Source organism: Arachis hypogaea, chromosome 14 (assembly GCF_003086295.3).
Source record: "Arachis hypogaea cultivar Tifrunner chromosome 14, arahy.Tifrunner.gnm2.J5K5, whole genome shotgun sequence".
In the NCBI taxonomy this organism is placed as follows: Eukaryota; Viridiplantae; Streptophyta; class Magnoliopsida; order Fabales; family Fabaceae; genus Arachis; species Arachis hypogaea.
This window is the reverse complement of record NC_092049.1, coordinates 139,640,763-139,665,867: the sequence shown is the minus strand read 5'-3', so window position 1 is coordinate 139,665,867 and position 25,105 is coordinate 139,640,763. Positions and strand designations below refer to the sequence as shown.

Here is a 25,105-nt window from a genome sequence, read left to right as displayed (position 1 = left end):
AAAAAGACAAATAGATAATATTTAATAAATTTTAAATATTTTACTTTTTACTTTAAATATTTTATTTTTTACTTTTAAAAGTAAGTTAGGTAATTTAAACACCATAGTAAAAAGCACTATAGAACTCACCTTATTAATTATTAACAATTGTGGACAAACTATTCAAATATGAATTTCTTTCCTTAATTTGTGGATGATTCTATTTTTTCTTCTCGTTTTTGTTTTACAAAATGTTTCTTGTGTCAATAAAATTTGGAATTTTTTTATTTAAATTAAAAATATATAATATTTATCGATTTAAATAAACGTATAAGTATTTATTAAAATATAGTTTCAGTCACATTTCAGATGTACTGCTACTGTGTTATAATACACCACGTGCACCTGAGATATGAACAAAACCAGATCTCGGATACAATGCATCCGAGATATGGCTTTAATCAACTTAAACCCATTACATCTGAGATATGTACATTTTTGTTGATCAAGGACAGCACATCCAAGATACGGTCAAGTGTGCATGATAAATTTTATTTATAAATGTAACAATATTTAAAAAAAAAAACATATTCACATGAATAAACAAGTCGAGTTATACATTTGGATATACTAAAAAAGAGTCATACATGTGATGGAAGTCTACAAACATAAGTAATAAGCAAAATACATATAGCAATAATGGTAACTAACGCCGTCCAGCGGCAGGATCCAAGTGGTGTCCAGTCTCACATCCACGAGGACGGGACACCCTAGGAGGACGGTATGGACGAGTACAAACAACTGGCTGACTGGAAGTGGGCGGTGGACGCTGGTATGGTGGCGGAGGAGGAGCTGATACAGTCATGGGAGGAGGCATAGAAGGTGATCTCCAGACAGTACCGGACGGTGGAGTCGGCGGTGGCAGGGATGGAGTCCAATAGTGGGGTGACGGAGCAGAACCTGACTGGTGCGGTGGTGGAGGAGGAGTCTGATAGTGCCCTGGAGGAACTGTCCCATGCCGAATGGAAACACCGCTCGACATCCCAGGAATGTCGGTGTCGTCTCTCCTGCGGCAATAACGACTGGCCAAGACATCCATCGCATCACTGGGTGCCCCGATGATCTTGAACATGTCATCGATGTCTATCATATCATCGGATCCAATGTCGAACTGGTGCTGCTCCCAAGCTCTGTCATTAGTCGGGTGGTGAGCAGGGGCTGAGGTACCTGGCATAAGCCTCGCAGCAACGTCAGCCTCATGGGCAGCGAAAAATGCATCGGAGGGATGCTCTGCATGTGCATCGGGAATGGCATCCTGATGTACCTCCTCCTGTCGGGCGTACTCAGCCTCCTCGTCTGACAACTGCTGGTCTCCATCATGAGGATTCCCACCGTCCCTACGGACGTGCGGACCACGTGCCTGCTGCGCTGGTCTCCGGCACAAGTGTAGCCAACTTGTCCGTATCTCGGATGCACTGTCCATGATCAACAAAAATGTGCATATCTCGGATGCAGTGGGTTTAGGCTGATTAAAGCCATATCTCGGATGCATTGTATCCGAGATCTAGTTTTGTTCATAACTCGGGTGTATCCGACATATAACTAGCACGTGGCGTAATAACACGGTAGCAGTGCATCCGAAATACGTTTTTAGTGTGATTTACCCCACTGCATTTGAGATGTGACCCAAAACGTATTTTAGTAAATACTTATACGTTTATTTAAATCGATAAATATTATATATTTTTAATTTAAATAAAAAAATCCTAAAATTTGAAACTAATGTTGATATATGGAACATTTTTAGTTAGTTAATTAACATATTTTTTAAGGAAGGTTAGTTGTTTTTTTTTTTTTTTTTTTTTTTTTACTGAAAATAGAGAGATTCAAACTCGCAATCTCTAAGTGAATATGAGAAAACTATGCCATTTGAGGTAAGCTTATTGGCCAAAGAAGGTTAGTTGTTGATGATTTATAGGGGTTGCAAAATGGGTCGAGCTCGTCGGGCGGATCCGCTAAACCCGCTAAAAAAGGCAAGTCGGGCTAGGATTTGGAGCTCGCCAAATAAAAAAAAAACCCGCCAAATCCATACCGCCAAAGTGGCGGGTTTTGGCGGGGCAGGGCGGGCCGGTCTGTCGGGTCGAAGATTTTTATTTTTCTTTTTTTTTATTAAATAGAAGAGTGATTATTATTATAAAATTAATAATTATAGAATTTTTAAACACTTTTTTTTCATTTTTTGTTTTTATTCTTCTTTTAGTTATTAACTTTATTTATTTTATTTTATAATTTTGTATATATGCTTAAATTATGTGACTTATTTTTTAAAATAAAAATGATTCTATTGACAAATATTATTTTGAACAATTTTATTGAAGTTAAAAATAAAAAAAAAATAGTAAAAAAATTATATTATAATTTAACTATTTTTTATTTGTATTTGATTTTTTAATTATTATTTTTTGGTTAATTTTAATGAATTTTATTTTTCAAAAAAATAAAAAGAGACAAGTGGGCTAGCCCGCTAACTCGCCAATCTGCCATAACGGATTAGCATTTTGAACCCATTTTAATTGGCGGGACGGGCTGGTCCGCTCCGTTTATAGGACGGGCCTAGGTGGGGCATGACGGATTGGGGCGGACCGACCCGCTTTGCCACTCCTAATGATTTATATTGTGTCGTCTTAATAAAGTTTAAGTGAACTAAAGTCAAAGTAACGAACAATTAAAAGGTCAAATAGGTTTTTCTTTTTGGGGTGACTAAATAGGTTTATTTAATAATGAGTTGAGTATTGATTAATAAAAAATAATTTAAAAATAATTTTCCAAAAGTTCCTTTTACAGAATGCTTAATGGCCTTAAGACAAAAGCATGAAATTTACTATTATAGATACAATTTAGTTTTAATGTAATATATAAAATATTTTACACAATCATCTAATTATATATATTTTTTTAAATAACTATTTACGTGATTAATATAAAATATTATTATTTTTATTGATATAATGTTACATTATTAAATACATATAAGAAATTGTTTACTAATTATACATCAAAAATAAATTCTATAAATAATATTTATTTTGAAGCATGTTTCATGCAAAACTAATTTGAAATTCAAACTCATTTTATACAGAAGCTACCACAAACAAAATTCTTAAAAGCATAGTACTAATTCCTTTTGCAAAGATCAAAATGATACACATATTAATTCAAATATGATTGCCCATTCATGATATGATTTCTTGATCATGAAGGCACTCCTAAAACTGTGATTCTAGAATCTTCCTTTATATATGAAAACAAAAATGCAAAACATAACAGTTATGTGAATCTATGCAGATAACACTGCAGGCTGTTGTGGTGACTCTTCAGTTTGCAAACTTTCATAGTACTTAAGAAGAACCTTCCATCCATTAGGACACATAAAACCATCTGGTGGATTCTCTCCACTTTTTGCATAAGCCCTCATCTGAACAAAACAAATTATTACCAAAACATGTTACAATTTTATACTCTATATGAGATCCATTTTCTTAATATAGAACTTAGTTCAAGTGGTATTATTATGATTTAATTACTCTATTGGGTTCCTATAGTTTCACCAAATTTGCAATTAGGTCCATATATTTTTTTTTCTTTTCAATTAGATCCCTACACTACTTTCAATTTTGTAATAGGTCATTTTTATGTTAAAAATATTAAAATTAACAAAATATTTCTCTCAAAAAATATGTAATCAAAGATCTAATTAGGTTCTTAGTTATAGATATCTTCAATTTGCAGAGAAATATTCAATTAACTCTAATACTTTTTACATTAGAAATGATCTAATTACAAAATTAAAAGCAATGTTAGGAATTCAATTGAAAAGAAAAAAAATATAGAGACCTAATTAAAAAATTGGTAAAACTATAGGGACCAACATAGTAATTAAATTGATTACTATTTATTAATTATTAAGTAGCTATCCTTTGGTTAATTGCATTGGCAGTTAATGACAGTTAATTATTTTTTTATTCTCTGATGGAGAGAATGTATATAAGACATAAAATTTGGTCTTTAATTATGACTATCAAAAACATTCTGGTTCCATTTGATTGGTAGTTGATGAATTGGAAGTTCCAAATTTGATCAAGAACAAGAACAAGTATGAATTGAATCAAGAACATGATTGGACAGGCTATGGCTGGAACTATGTCAATTACTTGTGTTCAAAGAAATTACTTAGAACACATTTTTAAATTTCAGTTAATACAATGCACCAAGATTAATTTGGTGCATGCATGCATGGTATAAATTGAATAGAAATTGTGAAATGTAAAATCATATTGTGATCACTAAATTAGCATAATGCAGTAGTGTTTAACTTGGTGAATCAGAGAAACATAACAAGTTTTAGTAAAACTATGAAGGTTTATTCTTCACTCTATGCTCTTAGTTGTTCCAATATGTAACATATATGATACTTTGCTTAAGCTGTAGCCAGTTCTAAGAAAGAAGAGTGAACCAATGGCAGTGGCAGATGCAGAATTGCAGATTCGAATCGAAAGAAATACCTTTGTTCCGGATATGAAGAGAAAATCCTTGGCGCGAGAGGGATCGAAAAATGCCATCTTATTCTCACTAGTGTCATATGCTGCTACCTGCAATTTGAGAAAAAAAGAATGTGATAAGTTGAATGTGTAAAAGATGTTTACTATTTACACAAATGAAATTGATCTCTTCAACTATATGAATACTAAATATAATGTTACTTACCCTAAATGGCAAAATATTAAGCTTTTCTAGGCCAGGTGCCATGCTTAACACCTTTTTACCATGATCAGGATCATATAAATCCCTTTTCTCAGTTGGGTGTCCCATGCCAGCTGGATCGCGGCCAACAATATAGAAGTTGGCACCAGCATTGATCCTAGCCTTGGCATGCCACTGCACCTCGGTTGGACCGGCATAGTGCATAGGTGAAGGAAATATAGCCACTATGGTGGTCTCAGGATCAAGAACTCCATCTTCTAAGACCTAAGAAGATACAAAAATATTTACCATAAGAACAGTGCTTAGATGAGTATAATGGCATGACCAAAGGGTCAATAATGATGTCACATTAGCAGCTAAATTTAATGAAATCACATTGATTTTATACTTCAATTCTCTTTTATCTATCACTGTTATCCTCTATACATTCTTAGATAAATATGATCCAAAAATGTAGTATAAAATAACGGTGACAGATAAAAGAAAACTGATGGATACTACTAAGCATCACACATAAGAAAAACAACAATGTGAAATTGGTAATCACCTTGCTATGTTGTTCCATTCTAACACTCAAAGGCACATCATCAGCTTTTGTGAAACCACCAAGAGGATGAAGCAACAAAATTGGATTTTTGTATCCCATTTCCAATAGGCCCTTTCTAGTATCATTCATTAACAAGGCATGACCATTATGTACAGGGTTTCTTAACTGAAAGGCAAAAACTGCATCGGCTTCTCGCCGGTCGAATTCCTCACGGAGTTGTTTAGGAGATAGCCTGTAGTTATCAAGGCCATCATTGTACTTGATAGGCTTTAGCACTTCCAAGTCTCCTCCGAGAAGCCAGTTTCCGGCCGGGGTAATCGCCTCCTCTACATATGGCAGCCCTGCAGCAATTGTTCCCCATGTTCTAGCTATTCTTTCTTCCTTGTTGTGCTTATAGATTTCAATGCTGCAAAAGGAGTTGAATGGTTAAGAAATACCAAGTAACACCATGAAAGATAGGTTTATTAAGACATAGCCTTTTGGCAGTGAAGTTTTTAACAATCATACTCTCAAAATGACTGCATATATATTAGATTCAAAACAATAATATTGATTAAGTGATGGACAAAACACATATACAACTTATATCATGGCCACAAAGAATTGAAAACAGAAACAATTAGGTATCAATGAACACTAAGAAGATAGAATATGATGAAAAGAAAAGAAGAAAAATGTGAGATTTGGTGAGTGACCTTCTAAGAATAGCAATGCAATCTCCACTGGGACCAAGCAACCCAACATTGGAGGAATTCCCAATTTTCTCCTTGGTCTGATCATCAATTGCCAACACAATTGGTAGTGACATGTTCACCAAAGATCCATTTCCTTTCAACCTCAAAGCATTGAAATGAAGGCTTTGCAAGTACTCATCTTCCCTCATGAACCCTCTCAAGGGGCTAGCCCAACCTTCACTAATCACATGCACCCACTCTATATCAATCTTTGTGAGCTTTACCTTTGGAAGTGCCTCAGCTTCCAAAATCTTAGGACCCCTTTGAGACTCTGACACCACAAGGTCCACCAATGCACCCCCATCTGGCTCAATCAATGAGCTCTTAATAAAGGGTGCACCATAGCAGCCTAAGCTCATTTTTCTAGACCTACTAGTTGTTATGATCAATGGGTTGGAAGTGTAAATTGGTTTGGTTCTAATGTTACTTGTGCTAGTGTTGGTGTTGGTTTTGGCATGGTGGTTGAGGTAATTTAGATGGGAAGTTGTTACATGTAACTTAATGGAGAGAGACATTGTTGTTGGTGTTGGAGATTACTGTGTGAGAGAGAGAATATATTATGTTAGAACAAGAGAAGTAGTTGTGTAACAGAGTTGAACAAGAACCTCTAGATTTGGGAAACATGTTAGAGCCACCCAAGTTGGTATCTTTGTGCCTTTTTTGTGTTTGTGGAGGAGAAAAAGGTACTAGTCCATGTAATTAGTAGCAAGTTGAAAAATTTGGGGACCCTTACCAAAAAAAAGAAAGAGCACAATGAAGAAAGATCTTGTCTTTTGATGCATATAAGAATTAAAATAGATTTCAACTTATTAATTAACCATCCTTGATAAAGAGAAATGTTGTTTCAAACCATAAACCATATTAGGGAGACTATTATGCACATCAACATATATAAATAATTGACAATTATTAATTATTAACAGATTATTCATGGAAGTAACATTTTAGGGAACACTATTCAATGTTCAATTTGTTCATCATTCAACACACATAATTTTGAGAAAGTGCAAACAGCTGGTATGTTGGCTAAGATTGAAAAAGACAAAAACATGCATCCAAATTGAAAAATGTACAAGCTTAATTTGAGGCAAAAATGACAGATTCTTAGGCATTATCTTAGCTGAATTAATGTCTGTACTAATTTAGGCAAAATGATTTCTGTGCACTTGTGGCAATTGGCATGGTGTGCCAAGCAAATTTGACACTAGCGAAAACCTCAACCACTCATTTCCTTATCTTCTTTACTATATTTTGCACTGCTCTAAAAGGGAAAAAATTCTTAAAATTTTATAATTTGAGTTATGGGAACGAAAAATTTGTATTGAGAGATATAATAGAATTCTTGATAATAGAATCCAAATACTAATGACAGAGATATAAAATAATATTTAATACGTATTCTTTGGTTTTCTACGGTATCTCTCAACTCGACAGGTCAAGGACTAATCCGTGGCAGATTTGAGCTCCATTTAAGGGTTTGCCGCTGGCCAAAAGATTTCTGCATGCATAAGCCAAGATTCGAATCCCGACATTTGCTTAAGCAGAATAGTATGAATGAAATGAACATAACCATTTATTTTAACCGAAAAAGTTGCACGCTTTTCTGGTACTATTAGTCAACTACTACAGGACATGATTTGAATCAGTTAATAGTGAAGTTGAACTCTCAAGATCACTCACTAAATAACTTAATTAACACAAAACTAACTGATAAATAAAGTTAATTACTACCAAATAAGGGCAAAGATAACATATGGCTCATCATGACCTTTGGTTAAGATTGAATCACTAATCACATATGGTTCATTTTAGAAGACTTATATTCAATTTTGCAGATAATATATGAAAGAGGAGATTCTGTATAAACCAAAAAGAAAAGCAGATTCTGTTTTTCTTTAGATCACATATTGGAAAGATCAGGTTGCAGATTCCCATGCCAACTGGGGCTGCAGTCATGACTTGATGCTGAAAATTTTGGCTTCATCATCATCCCCTATAAAGTGCAGATTCCCTTTCTTTTCAGAACTTAGTGCTTTTTCTTCTTTCTTTTTTTTTTTATTATAATTTTTTAAAAGTAACATTTCTATTTATCAAGGCACTATTTGTAGAAATTAGAATCTGTGAATTCTCATTTCACTTACATGTTATTGGTTAATGGATATCTTAGGAAGATACAAGATATGCTTACAACTTGATCTAATAAAAATGTTCATGCTTTTATGAATTTATAGAAAGTGAAAAAGACTTGCAAGGAGATCAAGAACAAGAGGAATATTGCTGCAAGGAATGTAAGAAACTGCCATGAACCAAACACATAAACCTTCACAAATTTCCAAACCTTAATACTAACTCTACCATTATAATACTGATTAACATCTTCAATGGCCTTATCCAATAATGGCACCCTTGTCAACTTAATGGACTTGCTCATCCCATTCCACAAGTTTGCCACCTCTTCATCACTCTTTAAGTGATTCAAAATCACCCCTTTTTCTCTAAGGATCTTTGCATCTTCCTCAGTGTCTATGATCCCATTCATCAATTCAGTGTAACGCGTAAAAACCAATGGCCCGGATGAATTTGATGCCTCATAAGCAACCAAGTTTCTTAACAACACTTCAGTGTTTATGTCCAAACCAACTTTTGGAAGATAGAGTGTTTTTGTTTTAACATCAAATCTAATGGTTGATATGTTTCCATTAGCAGCAATGAAACTAACCCCGGATTTCGTGAGTTCTGTGACTGATGGAATTGTGATTTCTTCCATTAAGGGTGACTTGTTGATATTTGAACTTAAATTACCATTTTCTTCATTTTTTGTTGGTTCTTTGTCTTGATTAAAGAACAAGTACTCAACTGGTTGCTTTATGATTCCGAATCCAGGTAGGTTAGAAATGATTGTCCAAGGCACCCTAAAGATCACTTTCATAGCTCTACATGTTAGGAACATTTTGATACAACTTATTGATGCTTCAACCAATCTTGAAATCATTTTCCAAACCCCAAATAGAAATTGCTTAGCATAGTTCACTAACGAATTTTCGTGGCGCTCGCCATCTTTATGTCGATCCTCTGATTCTGCTGGATCGGATTGTTCTTCCAATTTAGGCACAATCATGTCATACAAAAAATCTAGAAGATGTGCACATTCTGAGACAAGGATTTGGGGATAGTCCTCCTCCTCCATGGGCGAAAAAGGCGAAAGATCTTTAAACAATCCTATGAACATTGAAAATAGCATGTCATCTGCTAACTGTAGTGATGAGAATTTGAACTCCAACATCTTTCTCAATACAAATAATGGGATTTGATTTTCAAGCATCACAATATCCTTCAAGATTGCATTGTGAGCTAATTTTCTACCTGCATAATCCAACAAGTGAGACATTCTTGAAGAAACTCCTATTGTCATTGTTCCATCATGGTTAGCAAAAATTTGAAGAAACTCTAACAAGAATGCAGCATCAACTACCATCATCCACGCCAACGTTTCGCCGTTAACATTCAAGTACTTATGGTAGCACCCGCGAATCCTATGTTCAAACCTTATCAATTGGACAACAATATGCTCCAATTTAAGGCTTTGCAGCTGATTTTGGAACCGTTTCGCGGCCGCAAGCTTGTACCTCTCCATTTCATATAGCTCTTGGCGCCAATAATGGTAAGGTCCAATTGCAACTTGTTGAGGAATATATGAATCTTGATGAATGGCCATAAGGGTCTTAGGAACATTGAAGATTGATACAGATAACTCATCACCATAATCTAGATCTTCATCAAGGATTTCGCGGATTTTAATCACCCACCTAAGTTCATCAAAGTTGGATGTTGATTCATCTTTTGGCATCATTGAAGGCCTAAAATAATGTGACATGTTTTTGGAGAAATTAAGTACAGTTGGGATAATAAGCTTGCTTTTAACATTATTCAGTAATTGTGAAGAGTGTGTAAACTGTTAAGATTTATGGTTTGATTATCATTAATTAATGGTCTTTAGGAGTAAGAATAAACGCATTTCCTATGATTCAATGTTTATGAGTTATATGTTAAGTTATTCTTCAGAGCATAGTTAGTTTCTAACTGTTTATTTGAAGTTATAAAATTTGAAGACTATGCATGCTTTTCATGTGATTTTGATATACCATTTTTTATGATGTGACAATATATGATTAGGTATTTCATATTTGTGTAAAAAAATTTTTATTATCAGTGTATAAAAATTAAGTTTATATAATTTATATTTCTATATCATATATAATAGGAATATAAGAAAGGTTAGTGCATAATTTTCTTTTGTAAAATAATATTCATTATCTATATATTAACCAATAAAATATTAACACAAGATTCAAATATTTTAATAAATTGATTATATAAGGTAAAATTTTAAATGATATTGTGCAAAAAAAATATAAGAAATTAATTTAAATGTGCAATTAAATTTATAAGAAATTGTTTAATTTCCCCTTCATATTAAAATATCTATGCTTTAGTAGGCATTGGACTTCAGCTTCAGCCTCAATCTTCTTCTTCTTCACTCCAAAACGCAGCGTTTTCATTCTGGTTTGGTTTCGTTCCTCTGCTTTTTGAATGTTGTATACTCTGTTCTGTTCAGTTCGATTGTTTCGTTCCTAAAGGTACCTCTTTTAACTTCATCCTTTCGTTTTGGTTTGTTATATTTCACTAATTACATTTGTTTAATGTATATTTCAGGTAACCGTTGTTATTATTATGTTGAATTTGCTATTTCAGTGTCAAAAGCCTCTTACTTGTTGCATTCACAAACCCTTTCTTGGTAATAATGCCCAATTTCAAACAATTCCTTACTTAACAAGAACACACAACAACCTTATTAGCAACATTGATTCCATGATGTCACAACAAAAGGTTTGTGTGCTTTCAGTTAGGTCAACTGGGTCCCCACAATTGTCTAAGGACATGGCTAATAGTTTTGAATTTGGTCTTTCTGAAGAAGAGGAGGAAGAACAATATGTTGATGATAATGATGATGAAGAAGAATATGTTAATGGTTATGAAGAGGAATATTTTGAAGAAGGAGAAAAAAATTATAGTTCGTTTGTTTCAAAGAATCATTTGCCTCCATGGGGAGAAGTAGAAGTAAAAGTAGTAGAAGAAGAAGACAAAAATGATGATGATATTGATGATGGAGGGAGAGAAGCTGATGAATCTTTTGTGCTCAATAATGATGATGATGATGATGAAGATGAAGATGAGGATGAAGATGATGTTGAAGGAAGAGAAGGAATTGATGCATCTTTTGTAGGCAAGAAGGATTTACCACCCTGGGGAGAAGTGGAAGGTTCTAGGCACTGGCATTCTCGAATTGTCGATGTTACTCGGTCAGCTTCGAAAGAGAAGGGACTTGTGAATGAGCAAAGAGCTCTTTATTTGGAGGAAACGGATGAGAATGTTCTTTCTAATAGGATTTTGGTGCTTAGTAGAACTAACAAGATTAGAAGTGCAATGGAATATTTTAGGTCTATGGAATTATCAGGCCTTTGTCCGAATATCCATGCTTGTAATTCTCTTATGTCTAGCCTTATGAGACATGGGTGGCTTGACGATTGCTTCAAGGTGTTCAGGTTCACGAGAACTTGGAAGATTACTACTGGGCATACTTATAGCTTGATTCTTATGGCACAGGTAAAAGCTCAAGGTTGTGACTCGGCCATAAATTTCTTTAGAGAACTAGAAAGCGAATGCGATGTGAGAAAGGATTTTGATGCAATTGTTTACAACACTATGATATCAATTTGCAGAAGGGTTGGCAATTGGAGTGAGATAGAGAGGGTGTGGAGTGATATGAAGGCAAATGGATGTGTAGGAACCGAAGTTACATATCGACTATTGGTCACTAGTTTTGCACGACGCGGTCAGAGTGAGCTTACCCTTTATGCTTACCATGAGATGATTCAGAATGGATTTGTACCAGAAAGCAACACATTGAACGCCATAGTTAGTGTATACGCGAAGGAGGGAAAATGGGATGCTGCATCAAATGTCTTTCAGAAAATGTTGAAGAGTGAACTTAAGCCAAACATTATTGCATGCAATGCATTGATTAACTCGCTTGGAAGGGCTGGAGAACTCAAACAAGCATATCAGGTCTATAATACAATGAAATTGTTGGGCCATAAACCAGATGCATATACATTCAGTGCACTACTTAGTTCTCTTAACAAGGCTAATAGGCATCATGAAGCTCTGCAGCTTTTTGAGATGGTTAAAAAAACGGAAGCGTCTCAGTTCAATGTACGTTTATACAATACTGTTTTGATGTCCTGCTCCAAGCTTCGGTTATGGGATAAAGCTCTAGAAATTCTGTGGCAGATGGAAGCTTCTGAAATGTCTGATTTGACAATGTCGTATAATCTTGTTATCAGGACCTGTGAGCTTGCAAGGAAGCCAACAATTGCTCTGCAAGTGTATCAGCATATGGTTGACCAGAATTGCATTCCGAACACATTAACTTATCTGTCCCTGGTTCGATGTTGTGTTCGTGGAGATCTCTGGGAAGAATTAGAGGAAATATTAAAGGCGAGTAAAAAGCATTTTTTAACTTTTAGTTACATTGTACTAGCATATAAAATTGTTATGTTAATGCTATGAACATATCCATTTTGTCTTTTTTTGCACACAAATAATTATGAATGTTAATTAAATTGAGTATAACTGAGCTACCTCCTTTTCCGATCTGATATAAGCACTTAACCTCCCCAATATCTGTTCATTTTGCAGCGGACTATGCCAAATGCCACTCTTTATAATGCTGCTGTGCAAGGGATGTGTTTACGTCACAAGGTTAATTTGGCAAACAAGGTTTATGCAAAAATGCTAGAGAAAAATCTTCAACCTGACATCAGAACACAAGTACTGATGCACTCTATGTTAAGGAAGTAGCTAGTAGACTGTTAGTTGCTATAGCTACAGTATAGAGTTTAGAAACAATGACAAATGCGGTAGAGAACGAACACAACATAATGTTTCTGTAAGTATGGTATAGCTTCCAAATTATCATCTGCATACTTTCATCTTTCCTTTGATGCCGAAGGATGTAAAGTGAACTTTATATTAATGGCATATTAAATAGTTCTAGCCTACTCCAGGGCACATTTTTTGCCCCTTGCAATTAGTTTCTGAAATATTCTTAGTGTTATCTCTTGCAGGGTTCATAAATCTCAAATTCAGCTTGTTATGCCAAATCCACTCATATATCCTCGAAGTCCTACACTCAAGCTCCTCTTGGTTTAACTGCAGCAGTGGCTCTTCTGGTATTCAAAATAGACTATAAGCTTTTCAGCTGAGCAGAAGAAATCCCTTGAATACCAGATCCAACTTGGAGGTTGGCATTGGCCTGCTTCGTTCCGACATGGTAATTTCACTTAATACCTTTTTGTTTTACTTATTCCTGTTAGACTATGCTGGTATATTCAATAAAATTTTCTTCTTAGTTGTGAGTGTAAAGTCAAGGATTTGGGAATTGGGATGTAGCATACTTCTAGTTTCGACTTCAGATCAGTAGAGTAAATGATTTCAAGTATAACTATGAGAAAAATTGTATGTTTTCGTAATTTAAATTTTAAACACTTGTTCCACCTTGCTTGTTCTTCGTCAAGGCTTTTCATTTATGTACATAAAAACCTAATCTTTTGTATTACATCAGCTGAGGAATGTATATTATACTCCTGATGGTTATTTAATGTAGTTGAAATCTCTGTTCAAACAGATTCACATTGATCATTGCATTTCTGTGGTGCTGTGCTGAACAATGAACATGAAGAGTGCATATGACTTTTTACTTTATCTTTTTTCATTTTTGGAATTGTTCATGCTACTACAGGTCATGGATGGCAGTTACTAATTAGGTGACTACTACATTGTGAAACCTGTGATTCTTCAGAACCTAATCCTAGGGGCATTAGCCATGGAACCACCACAGATGACAGATCCAACCTCGGATAACTCAAGAACATATGTGCATTACTCAAATGGATCTTCCAACACGAAACTTGTGACCTGATCATGTATAAATCTCCACTGTTAATTAATGGTAAAATTATGTGAAAAAATTTATGAGAGATTGTGCATCAAGTTTAACTTGAAAGTGTGAAGTAGTATTTGGGGTGTACATGTATTTGGAAAAGGTTTTGTGACTTTTGACTTCTGTAATATTTTTGGGTGTAACGACAATTTAAGATGTTGACTCCTTATATTCTGAAGTTATCAGAAAATACATCATGCAGTTGGAAGTAGATCTGCATAATATCTTTCAAATATTCACAAATCGATGTAAATAATATGCTGTCAAATTGTGATTAGAAAAACGCATCTAGATTGTAATAAGCAGCATATCAATGTTTTGAATATACAGGAATATTATATATAACTATGACCATTTGGAATAAAATTAAGGGACAAACCATTTGGTGCCAAACTTTCCTTCTGTAAATCACTTGCTAATAGACTTATGGATCCATTGGACTAAAATGAAGGATAATTAGAGTATAAAATGATCATTCGTTATTTTAAACTGTCTCTAACAAATATTTTCACAAGAACCTTCCCCACAATAAACAAAATAGGGGAAGGTTAGAGACATTTAACCTGTAGGTAGGCCTAATATATATATATATATTACAAAAGAGTGCTACTTTATGCTTACAAGGGGAATTGATTCTCTCAATTGCAGAATTCAATTGAGAGAATCAAGTGTTGTGTTTTACTGTATTGGGTCACAAGATCCAACACATGATCCTCTCAATTGTATTCTGCAATTTTGAGGATCTGTCCCCGGCTTCTACAACCCTTTTCTTTTCAAGGGGCCTGCAAGCTATATACTAGACCAGAAGCAGTAGGTTCAGAAGCAGTAATGCGATCATGCAGAACAAGCACATTCAGTGTGCTTGATTTCTTGAGCCATGCAGCAACCAAATATCCAGGGGATGTGAACCTTCCAATGTTAGACTCAGCAATCTTGAAAGGTGCTCCGATCCCATTCAGAAGAGCTTCGATTTTTCTCTTCAAAGCTCCATCGCCTAGCACTTTGCTATGCTTTCCCCAACCAGTTAAAATACTGTATATAAAGGATATCATAAAACACACACATTAGTCACGTCAGTAATCCAATGCAAGGATATAATAACAATGAATCTTAGGGTGGGAAGGTGCATACCTTAACAGCTTTGGCAGTTCAGATCCTTCAAAAACAATTGATCGAATGTTTAGCAACCAATCGTGAACCATCGCGCATGCAGCTCCACAAGACATCAGGTGTAGATCCAAGCACTCAATGGACCAGTCGCCAGTCCACACATTTCGGTTTCGCCCTTCAAGCACAACCAGCTGCGCTCCACGTTTCTATGGTCAAAATTAATTGAGAAAAATGAGAGTGATAGATCAACACAGTTGAAAGCTGCATCAGTATGAACTTCTAACCTTAACCATCAAACTGATGAGACATGTAGGCAAGTAGCAACTTTCTAGTTGCACAAATTTACCTGACCAAAGTTCCACAGCATGTCAGTTAGAGCATTATAAAAGGCAGATGCTGTCAAATTATCCATGCGCTTCATGTCATCAAAGACAGCTTGAGCATGGAGCCATGTGTTTTCCCTTGAACCCATGAGCAGTCCATGGGCTACACCATACACCTGGTCATTGAACAGGCGGAGCTCATCCAACAGCCTTGAAGCATCTTCAAATGAATTGCAGCGGCTGCATCCAAGGGACCACATTAATGTATGTCTTAATCAATGACCTATTCACATAAGAATATCAAAGTATGAGAAATCTTGGATAACAATTTACCTGCAGGCATTCAGAATCGCTGAAAATGTGACAACATTTGGTTTAATTTCCAGCTCATGCATTTTTCTTAAGAGCCACAATATGCTGAAATCTTGTTTGGTCCTCAAATCCTTCTTTCCATGTCCTGCTTTCTCCACAGCAAGTTGCTCGAACATCTTTGAGATTCGGTCTTCTTTGTCAGATCCCGTCTGATTCTGGGATGACGCCGCAATAAGCATAGAAGCTGAAGATTCAGTCTGATCGTCATTGGCCCGAAAAGAAGTTTTAAACCCGAGAGCTGAAACGTCACCAAAGGCATCAATCATGGAGTTATAGGTGACCACATTAGGAGTGATTCCATTCCTGGTCATCACATCAAGCAACACCATAGCAGATTCCACTAGCCCATTTTTACAGAGAGTATCAATAAGTTGACTATAAAAGACAACATCAACCTCCAGGTCATTCTCCTTGAACTCTCTGTAAACTTCCATTGCTTCCATGTACATTCCTCCTTTAGTATAGACATTAATCAATGTAGAGTAAGTTAATGTGTTTGGATAAATGTGCTTTCTTTTCATCTCAGTAAATATTCTCTTAACTTCATCATACATTCCATGCTTCCCATATCCACCCAAAAGAGCATTGTAAGTTACAATATCCTTTTTGTAACCACAGATCTCCATCTCTTCGCTGGCGAATAGTGCGTCCTCAAACAAACCAAGCCTTCCATAGACTGCAATCAGTGTATTATAAGAAACCTTATCAGCAGGAATATCTAGACGCTTCATTTCATCATATAAAGCAAGAGCCTCTTCAGATTGGCCAGCTTTCGAATAGCCATCCATCAAAATACTATATGTTACTGCATTTGGAAAAACATTATTGGCAGACATATCTGCGAAAATGCGTCTGGCAAAATCCAGCTGACCACCCTTACATAAGACATCCAAATACGTATTATAAGTATACACATCCTGCTCATGCCCTTTATTCCTCATCTCAGCAAACAAATCCCTAGCTATCTCCCAAGCACCCCCTGGGACACAAACACTAAGAAGCGAATTATAGGTAATCCGATCAGGCATGATCCCATTCGCCACCATCTCATCAACAAACTTCGCAACTATACTAAAGTCCACATGCCCCTTAGCTCCTGCATCAATCAGGGCATTATAGGTAATCAAATTTGGTTCCATTCCCAATGGCCTCATCGACCTATACAAGCGCACGGCATCATTAAAACGCCCATTATGCCCGTAAGCATTGATCATAGAGGAATAGGAATAGACAGTGTTACCGAACCCTTGGCTCCTGGCCACATCAAACACCCTACAAGCATGCTCAATTTTCTTCATTTTACCAAGTTGACTAATCACAGTACTAGTCAACTTCCCCTTGTAAAACCAGTTATAATGCTTCCTCCCCATAGCAAAATCATAGGTCTTAGATACCTGCAAGTACAGGTCCTTATTGCCACATTCCCTAATAAGGTAAATATAATCCTCAGGATCATACATCTTACTCTCATAGCTAAGCAAAACATTGTCAACAGATGCAACATCATTACCAGACTTTTCAAGGCACTGCTGCACCTCTTCAGCAATAAGAGAATGCTTTGTCTTGTTATTGTTGTACCTCAGCCTCCCTGAGCGCATCCTTGCCGCGAACCGTGTGGTCCTTCTGCCCGAAAACTCCAGGCCCAGAGTGGACCTCCGGCCACCGAGCATCCCCAATGCTGATGAAAATGCAGCAGGTGCATTGTCACCAGCAGCAGCAGCAGCTACAGCTGCAGCAACAGCAGAAGCTGAAGCAACACCAGCACCAGAACCTGAACCTGTGGCATTAGCATAAGGCAAAGGTGAGTTATTTGCAAAAGAACCATAACCATTATGGTTCCACCTTGACTGTTCTTGCCTCCTCAGTCGGCTATTTTGGTGGTTATGACGGTTGTGGTTGTTGTGGTGGCTGCTATGCCTATGGTTATGGGTGCTCCTGTTGCTGGTAGCATTAGGCCTAGAAGGGACAGAGGAACAGTGTGGTGGTGGTGTGGGAGGAGCAGAAGCCATAGGTCAAAGAGAGAGAAGAAGAAGAAGAAGAAAGAAAGCAAAAGGGTATCGGAATCAAAGGGAAAGATTGAAACTTTTGGGGGTTTTGGATTGTACAAGAGTGACTGTGTGCTGGAATGGATTTGAAGTGAAGGAGACAGTGGTTTCATTCAGGTGACTCTGGCTTGGATTTGAAGTTCTCCCTTTTAATCAATACAAGATTTTTTCTTTTTGGATGAACAACACTACCTGCCCCCACTCACACACAGCACTGTTGTTCCAGCTTCTGAGAGTTTGAAGAAATAGGATAATGTGATGGGTGTAGAAGAAACCCTTTGGAGACTTTTTCTCTCTTGTTATATTGTTATTAAAGAAACGCATATTTTTTCTCCCTTTCCAATTTTTAGTCAATTTTTTAATGGCTAGTTATGTGAAGATAATTTGACGAGTTAATATTCAATTTATTCTTTAAATTTGTATGTGAGTCTCGTAATTTTTATTAGTTTTTGGGATAATTTTTGACATACAAATATTAATAAAAAGTTGATATAAATAACTATAAAATTGATAAGATAATATTATTTTGGTTTTAAAACTCAAATAATATAAAAATAACGATTTATCACTTTTTTTTTAGAGAAAAAGTTTTACTAAATATTATTTAAGAGTTTTTTTTAGATTATTTTAGTGTCAGAACTATCTGTTTGTTTGGGCGCCATTATTTTGATAAAAAAAAATTTTTAATTAAAAAATATTTTTTTTATTTTTTAGCGTGTTTGGTAAATTTCTAATAGTAAAAGTAAAAGTACTAGAAAAATAAAAAAATATCTTTTTTGAGAAGCTGTAATTTACATCTTTTTTTAAAAGATCTTTTTTTCTTAAAAAAAAGATTTTTTTCATGTAATAAATAAACAAAAAAGTACTTTTATATTGTTATACCCAAATATAATTTGATAAATAAAAAGATCTTTTTGTATGAGATACCCAAACATAAATTTACTTTTACTTTTTTATAAGATCTTTTAAAAAAAAATAAATAAAAAAAATTTTTTTTTAGAAACTCACCCAAACAAACCCTATAACAATGTTATTTTTACAGAATAGAATATGATATTCTAACTGTCTATATCAGTGTTTGTTTAATATTTATATATCAAAAATTATCTTAGACACTAATATGAGTTACATTCATAAAATTTAGAGATTAAATAAAAACAATAAAAATTTTAAAAATTAAATTAAAATTTGAATGCAAATTAAAGACTAAATTAAGAATTATCTCTAATTTTATTAATATTTAAGTGAAAATTATAATTGTTTGATATAATATATGTTAGTATGTTACAAATTTATAAAGATATAATTTAATTTTAACTAGTTATACATAATTGTAAAGCATATTGAAAACCTATAAAAAATTTATTTCAATTTTTAATTTATGTTATTATTCATTAACATATAAAATAATTAATATAAAATAACCTGAGAGCCAATTTTTTTTAATTTCATAGTCAATACCCAATAGTCAATAGTCTCGTTCTTACAATCTTACCTTCAATTTTGTATTTAAAAAAAAAAAAAAACTTCTTTTGCTATTCTAATTATTATATTGTTATAGTTGTATCTGTGTTTTGTGCATAAACCGAAAGCAGTGAGAGAAGACAGTGACGAAGTGTGTTTTTTTTTGGTGCGTTTTTGACAAACATGGCTATGCCTCCCCCACCTCCCAGAATCCCTAATCCCTCTTCTTCTTCTTCTTCTTCTTCTTCTTCTTCTGATGAGAAGAGCGTGCCAGAAACCGCAATATCAGAACCGCCACCAACTACTACTACTACTTCAACCGATTCAGCAGCCATGCCTCCTCCTCGAATTCCAGAACCACCTTCTTCTTCCAATTCAGACGATTCAACTGAACCTCGACCACCACAACAACCGCCTCAGCCGCCAAAGCCATCGTCTTCTTCTTCTTCTTCTCAGGGCATACCGATTCCCTACAAGATCCCTCCATGGAGCTCTGCTCCCTGCCACGAGTTCTGCCTCGAGGTCCTCAAAGATGGCGCCATCATCGACAAATACGACGTGTTAGTCTCTCTCTCTTTCTCTCTCTCTCTAGTGAGGGAAGTTAGTTACTGTATTTTGGAGTTAACAGCTGAAAGAAAAGATTGCTTCTAGAAGTTTATTTTTTCTTAAATGTTTTTCTAGCTGATAAGCTGAATGGGATCGAACTGAATTGAATTTGTGTTTATTGCATTTGACTCCTTTTTTTTTCCTTTAAGCTTGTGGAAGATTTGAGCTTATTGTTTTGGCTATGGTGTTACCACACAGGCATGAGAAGGGGGCGTATATGTTTGGGAGATTGGACCTCTGTGATTTTGTACTGGAGCATCCCACCATTTCGCGGTTTCATGCAGGTATGATGCCGCTTAACTAGCTAGCCCTTTCAGCGAAAATTTTAGTGATTTTATCAACTTTAAGACTAGGAGTGGAATGCTAGTGTGTTGATTTGAAGGTTTGGTAGAGTTGGAGACTGGGAAATTGGTTACTACTTTTGTTTGTTTGTTTGTATCAGTAGTTTATATGTGTGGCTAGTAATTTGGCTTGTATATTGTGAATTATTATTATTATGAAACATTAGCTATCTAGCTATGGTAGAGTGTAGACCAATCTGAAGACAAGGGGTGTGTGTGTGTGTTTGGTTTAGGGTATGATAAATAAAAAGAATTATTTTCCCCTGAAATAATTCAATTCCAAACATGATAAAGGTCATGGATTTGTGACTCAAGAAATATTTGTGTGAAACCACCTTTCATTGAATAGAGCTCATTGTGATAAACTGCTATGTTGGTCAAAAGTTTCCTTCTGACTTCAGGCCTTTTATGCTTAATATGAATAGGAATTGGAAAAGGCACTACTAGGTGACTTAGGATCAAGTGACCAATTACCTTTAACTGGGTTAGCATGACTCGTGAATAGCGTAATAATATTTACTAAAAGAAGTTTGTCCATGATTCTTACCGAGTTTTTATTATGTTTTGATTTAGTTCTACAATTCAAGAGAAATGGTGATGCATATCTGTATGATCTTGGGAGTACACACGGTACTTTTTTGAACAAGAATCAGGTAATAGGGTTAATGGATATGTAATCCCGTTTTTGATACAAGAGAGGTATAAGTATAATCCCATCAGACATAAATCCATTTCTTTTCCTATTGTCTTAGGTGGAGAAAAACACATATGTTGACTTGCATGTTGGTGATGTCATTCGATTTGGCCAGTAAGTACTTTTCCCTTTTTCACTTGCTAATGAATAAGTCTTTTCCCTTTCACCTTCTCCTATGTCTTTACTGTTTTTTTCTGATTACGTCTGAGGCTGTAATAGATTTATTGGTTTAAATCTCTAAAATGAATTGTGTGCTGGACTGCTAGTTATGAGTTATCTATTAGGACCTATGCCCTAGTTACGAAGCCATTAGAAAAATAAGGAATTGCAGCTTTGTTGAGGAGCTCTTGTTTTTTTAAGTGATGTGCAACAAATTCAGTTGAATTAGGATGTTTAGTGTCCAATTTAAATTGCATACCGTATTTTTCCCTCAATATCTATCAGATGTTATGTATCATGTGCGGAAGTTCTGAGTTCTAAAACATTTGTAGATGGTATGCTTATGACACTTATGTGGTGTTTTAGGTTCCAGTTTCCTTTGGCAAACATTATGTAGTACATTGAGTTATGATGCATATACTCAAATTTTATTTATCTATTTGTTCATCTTTTTATTACATCTACACTTCTACAGGTCATCTCGCCTGTTCATTTTTCAAGGGCCGTCTGAGTTGATGCCTCCAGTAAGATCTGCATTCTTTGTTTTTTATTATTCTTTTTTTTTTTGTCTCCATGTCTATCTTGAAAAGAAAAAATGAAAAAAGAACAAGTAAAGAAGTCTCCTAGTATTTATATGATTGAGTTAATAATTTACAGGATGAAATGTGTATTGCTATAGTGGTTCATGTGCTCTTATTTTATAGGAAATCAACAAAAAATTCATTCGAGAAATGAAAATGCGCGAAGTAATGCTAGACAAGGAAGCTTCACTCCAACGAGCAAGGCTGGAAGCATCTCTCTCTGATGGTGTATCATGGGGCATGGGTGAGGATGCTATTGAGGAAGAGGAGGTTTGTGGAAACTTATATCCATGAATATACTGCATATGATATTATGATCTATGGAATTTTCCCTCTGAACTAACATATATGTTACTTATTGAGAACCTGCTTTTTGTTGAAAATACAAGTTTACCATTTATGCCTTGGCTTGATTCAAATTTTCAGGACGATGTGGATGAAGTGACTTGGCAGTCATATAAAGGACAGCTCACAGAAAAACAGGAAAAAACACGTGAGAAGATACTAAAAAGGATGGAAAAGGTGATCAGAGTTAATTTTGTTACTACAATCTTTCTTTTGAATTATATAATTCATGAAGAGCTTAACTCAGCTACCTTGCCAGAATAATTCAGCTCTGTATTAACCATGCTGATTTAATCTTTCTCCTATACTCATGCCGATTTTCTTTGTGCAGATTTCAAACATGAAGAAAGAAATCAACTCTATACGAGTTAAAGACATTTCTCAGGGTGGGCTGACTCAAGGCCAACAGACTCAAATTGCTAGGAATGAGCAAAGAATAACACAGGTAATGTTGTAGAAAAATAAATAAGACAAGAAACCATCTCACAAATATTCTGTGATTGCCTGAGTTTTTAAAATTAGATGTTGGTTCTCATCAACCCTTCTTGTTAATTGAGTACATTCTAATGTCTAAGCATGTCAATTGTAAGCTGATTTTTTTTTTTTTTTGGCAGGTATTGGAAGAACTTGAAAACTTGGAAGAGACACTGAATGACAGTATACGAGAAAGCATAGGTGCTCGTACAGGAAAAATATCTCGTGGAAAGAAGAAAGGTGTTGTGGAAGATGAAGATGAATATCTCAGGTATGATATCACCAATAGAAGGAAATTCCCAGGAAAGTGAGATTTATTGAGGATTTCATTTTTGAAATTTTGACAGAGGATATACTCATAATCTGAACTGCTTAATGCTATTTACATGCTTTTATCTCCTTTTTGAGAAGCTGCTCTTTTAGACTGTGGAGCAAATCTGATATTTCATGTGCTATCTTGGTTTATGTATACCATATGTATAAAGTGATGCACTAAAACTAAAAGCACTATGGCTATTACTTGCATTGAATAGCGACGGTGACGATGAATTTTTTGACCGCACAAAGAAAACGTCTTCTCGCCAGAAGCCTGGTGACAACCAATCTATTGAGACTGCTGATACTCTTCTGGATAAAAAAGATGCCATTATCCAGGAGATGAATGAGAAGAAAGAGTTGCTTATAATTGAAAAGAATAAAATGTCATCAGAGTCTGCCAAACAAGATGAAGTTGATGATTCCCTTGATGCTTACATGTCTGGACTTTCATCCCAACTTGGTAAGAGTTATATTTGTTTGCTTTTTCTGGTTGCTTGCTTATATTTGCACATATTCATTGTATGCAATTGTGTGCTTTGATGTGTTTGGAAGTAATACTAGAAAATGAGTTGTCTCGTTCCTTCAAACTCTAACTTTATGTGCAATTACAAGTCTTAAATTGGACATTTCATTAGCACACGTTAGCTTATCCTTGCTGATTTCTTTGTTGCTGTCAGTTCAAGACAAAAGTGTGCAGCTTGAGAAGGAATTGTCAACTCTTCAGTCCGAGTTGGATAGGATTTGCTACTTATTGAAGATTGCTGACCCAACAGGCGAAGCTGTCAAGAAAAGGGAGTTGAAAGCACAAGAACCCAAATCAAACAAATCTCAGGAAGTTGCCTCTAACATAAAAAAGAAACCACAAGCAAAAACCCAGAAAATCAGTGAACCTTGTATTAAGGTCGATAACAAGAAACCACTTGTGGAAACCCAGAAAATCAGTGACACTTGTGCAAAGGCAGATAACTCCATACAAGAAGGGAAACCTGGAGATGCAACTATGGATTTGGACAAGTCAGAACCTGGAAGTGACAAAGTGGAGGGTGAGAATGTTGTATACACGGTTCCAAAGCCCCAGTGGCTTGGGGCTGTAGAGGACAGGGTTACAGATGATAACCAACAACCAATAGCCCCTTTGCATGATACGGACGAGTCCAACCAGTTCGTTGACTACAAGGACAGGAACAAAATTTTGGGTTCAGGTGATGATGCAAAGACTAGAGAATCTAATATTGAGTCTGCTGCTCCTGGTCTGATTTTAAGGAAAAGAAAACAAGTTGAGATGACGGGTGCAAATAGTAATGATGTCACTCGGCAATCGACTTCTGCTCCTGTGGGTGAAAAAATGGCTGAGGATGCTGTGGCTTTATTATTAAAGCACAAAAGGGGATTGTATGCAACTGATGATGTGGAAAACCAAGATGAGGAGAAGAGGAAGCCTAAAAGAGTGCTTGGGCCTGAGAAACCATCATTTTTGAACGATCAGACAGATGACACATGGGTTCCCCCTGAAGGTAAGCATAATTGGTTTCAATGTCCTTACTATATGATTGGATTGTCATTTTTTCAGAATGTTCATATTTTCCTGTATCGTGTGTGCAGGACAATCAGGTGATGGACGAACTTCTTTGAATGACAAATATGGCTACTGAGCAGATTTGTGCATAACGTTGCCGATTTCGAGAAATAATGGATATCGATGGAGGATTCGGAAGAACCTGGTAAGAGTCATTGAACCTGCAGAGTTGGTTGGACAACTCATTGACCTGCGTCCTTTTATCAACTGGAAGTGGAAGGATGACGATGAGGTTACTTGGTGTTTAAGTTACAACAGTAGTGTATTTAGCAGACATGGCAAGTTGAGATGCACTTTACCATTGGTACAGCCACAGGATATCAGAATGCTACTAACAAGTGACTTTCTTTCTTTTTTTTTTTTTAAGTATAGAATGGAGTCATTTGGAAAACAATTTTGTTGCTGCCACTGTAAAGGTTTATTTGAAGTAGGTGTGTGGTGTTAAGAGGATTAATGGAGGGCTCCATTGTGATAGGGAAATGACATTTCAATATTTCATCATGTTAAAGGTGGTTTACAAATGTAGATGCTTATGAAAAATCTTCATTGTTTTCCCATATCCATGAAGATGTTTATTTAAGGAAGGAAAGATTAGTATTTCATCTGGTCTCTGA

At 35.5% G+C, this 25,105-nt stretch overlaps 5 protein-coding genes across 5 annotated transcripts; 2 read left to right on the top strand and 3 right to left on the bottom strand.

Moving 5' to 3' along the window:
* Positions 1–3,136: 3,136 nt before the first annotated feature.
* LOC112744667 (ATP sulfurylase 2) lies at positions 3,137–6,780 on the bottom strand. Its single transcript, XM_025794359.3, has 5 exons — positions 5,983–6,780; positions 5,288–5,693; positions 4,744–5,004; positions 4,542–4,628; positions 3,137–3,454 (listed from the first exon to the last, which is right to left on the bottom strand). The coding sequence occupies exons 1-5, from the start codon at positions 6,534–6,536 to the stop codon at positions 3,317–3,319; spliced, it is 1,446 nt and encodes a 481-aa protein (XP_025650144.1). The 5' UTR covers positions 6,537–6,780; the 3' UTR covers positions 3,137–3,316.
* A 1,431-nt stretch (positions 6,781–8,211) lies between these two features.
* LOC112743388 (putative UPF0481 protein At3g02645) lies at positions 8,212–9,895 on the bottom strand. The gene has a single exon (XM_025792601.3). The coding sequence runs from the start codon at positions 9,893–9,895 to the stop codon at positions 8,231–8,233; it is 1,665 nt and encodes a 554-aa protein (XP_025648386.1). The 3' UTR covers positions 8,212–8,230.
* A 618-nt stretch (positions 9,896–10,513) lies between these two features.
* LOC112744666 (pentatricopeptide repeat-containing protein At3g29290) lies at positions 10,514–14,294 on the top strand. Its single transcript, XM_072215253.1, has 5 exons — positions 10,514–10,658; positions 10,925–12,579; positions 12,781–13,030; positions 13,209–13,414; positions 13,883–14,294. The coding sequence occupies exons 2-3, from the start codon at positions 10,960–10,962 to the stop codon at positions 12,940–12,942; spliced, it is 1,782 nt and encodes a 593-aa protein (XP_072071354.1). The 5' UTR covers positions 10,514–10,658; positions 10,925–10,959; the 3' UTR covers positions 12,943–13,030; positions 13,209–13,414; positions 13,883–14,294.
* A 170-nt stretch (positions 14,295–14,464) lies between these two features.
* LOC112744665 (uncharacterized) lies at positions 14,465–18,300 on the bottom strand. Its single transcript, XM_025794357.3, has 4 exons — positions 15,850–18,300; positions 15,540–15,756; positions 15,215–15,399; positions 14,465–15,115 (listed from the first exon to the last, which is right to left on the bottom strand). The coding sequence occupies exons 1-4, from the start codon at positions 17,895–17,897 to the stop codon at positions 14,857–14,859; spliced, it is 2,709 nt and encodes a 902-aa protein (XP_025650142.1). The 5' UTR covers positions 17,898–18,300; the 3' UTR covers positions 14,465–14,856.
* A 1,165-nt stretch (positions 18,301–19,465) lies between these two features.
* Positions 19,466–25,093, top strand: LOC112744663 (uncharacterized). Its single transcript, XM_025794354.3, has 12 exons — positions 19,466–19,957; positions 20,202–20,287; positions 20,918–20,997; positions 21,097–21,152; positions 21,673–21,721; positions 21,902–22,048; positions 22,205–22,300; positions 22,455–22,568; positions 22,738–22,868; positions 23,131–23,375; positions 23,593–24,429; positions 24,518–25,093. The coding sequence occupies exons 1-12, from the start codon at positions 19,581–19,583 to the stop codon at positions 24,565–24,567; spliced, it is 2,268 nt and encodes a 755-aa protein (XP_025650139.1). The 5' UTR covers positions 19,466–19,580; the 3' UTR covers positions 24,568–25,093.
* Positions 25,094–25,105: the final 12 nt, after the last annotated feature.

Excerpts from the sequence above, each read along its gene's own strand:
- LOC112744667 (XM_025794359.3), bottom strand. The coding sequence starts at position 6,536 with ATGTCTCTCTCCATTAAGTTACATGTAACAACTTCCCATCTAAATTAC. Across the intron at positions 5,694-5,982 it reads TGCATTGCTATTCTTAGAAG|CATTGAAATCTATAAGCACA; the intron begins GTCACTCACCAA and ends CTCCTTTTGCAG. Across the intron at positions 5,005-5,287 it reads GAATGGAACAACATAGCAAG|GTCTTAGAAGATGGAGTTCT; the intron begins GTGATTACCAAT and ends GTATCTTCTTAG.
- LOC112743388 (XM_025792601.3), bottom strand. The coding sequence starts at position 9,895 with ATGTCACATTATTTTAGGCCTTCAATGATGCCAAAAGATGAATCAACA.
- LOC112744666 (XM_072215253.1), top strand. The coding sequence starts at position 10,960 with ATGGCTAATAGTTTTGAATTTGGTCTTTCTGAAGAAGAGGAGGAAGAA. Across the intron at positions 12,580-12,780 it reads AATTAGAGGAAATATTAAAG|CGGACTATGCCAAATGCCAC; the intron begins GCGAGTAAAAAG and ends TTCATTTTGCAG.
- LOC112744665 (XM_025794357.3), bottom strand. The coding sequence starts at position 17,897 with ATGGCTTCTGCTCCTCCCACACCACCACCACACTGTTCCTCTGTCCCT. Across the intron at positions 15,757-15,849 it reads GCGATTCTGAATGCCTGCAG|CCGCTGCAATTCATTTGAAG; the intron begins GTAAATTGTTAT and ends CCTTGGATGCAG. Across the intron at positions 15,400-15,539 it reads TGCTGTGGAACTTTGGTCAG|AAACGTGGAGCGCAGCTGGT; the intron begins GTAAATTTGTGC and ends TTTTGACCATAG.
- LOC112744663 (XM_025794354.3), top strand. The coding sequence starts at position 19,581 with ATGGCTATGCCTCCCCCACCTCCCAGAATCCCTAATCCCTCTTCTTCT. Across the intron at positions 20,288-20,917 it reads CATTTCGCGGTTTCATGCAG|TTCTACAATTCAAGAGAAAT; the intron begins GTATGATGCCGC and ends GTTTTGATTTAG. Across the intron at positions 21,722-21,901 it reads CGTCTGAGTTGATGCCTCCA|GAAATCAACAAAAAATTCAT; the intron begins GTAAGATCTGCA and ends CTTATTTTATAG.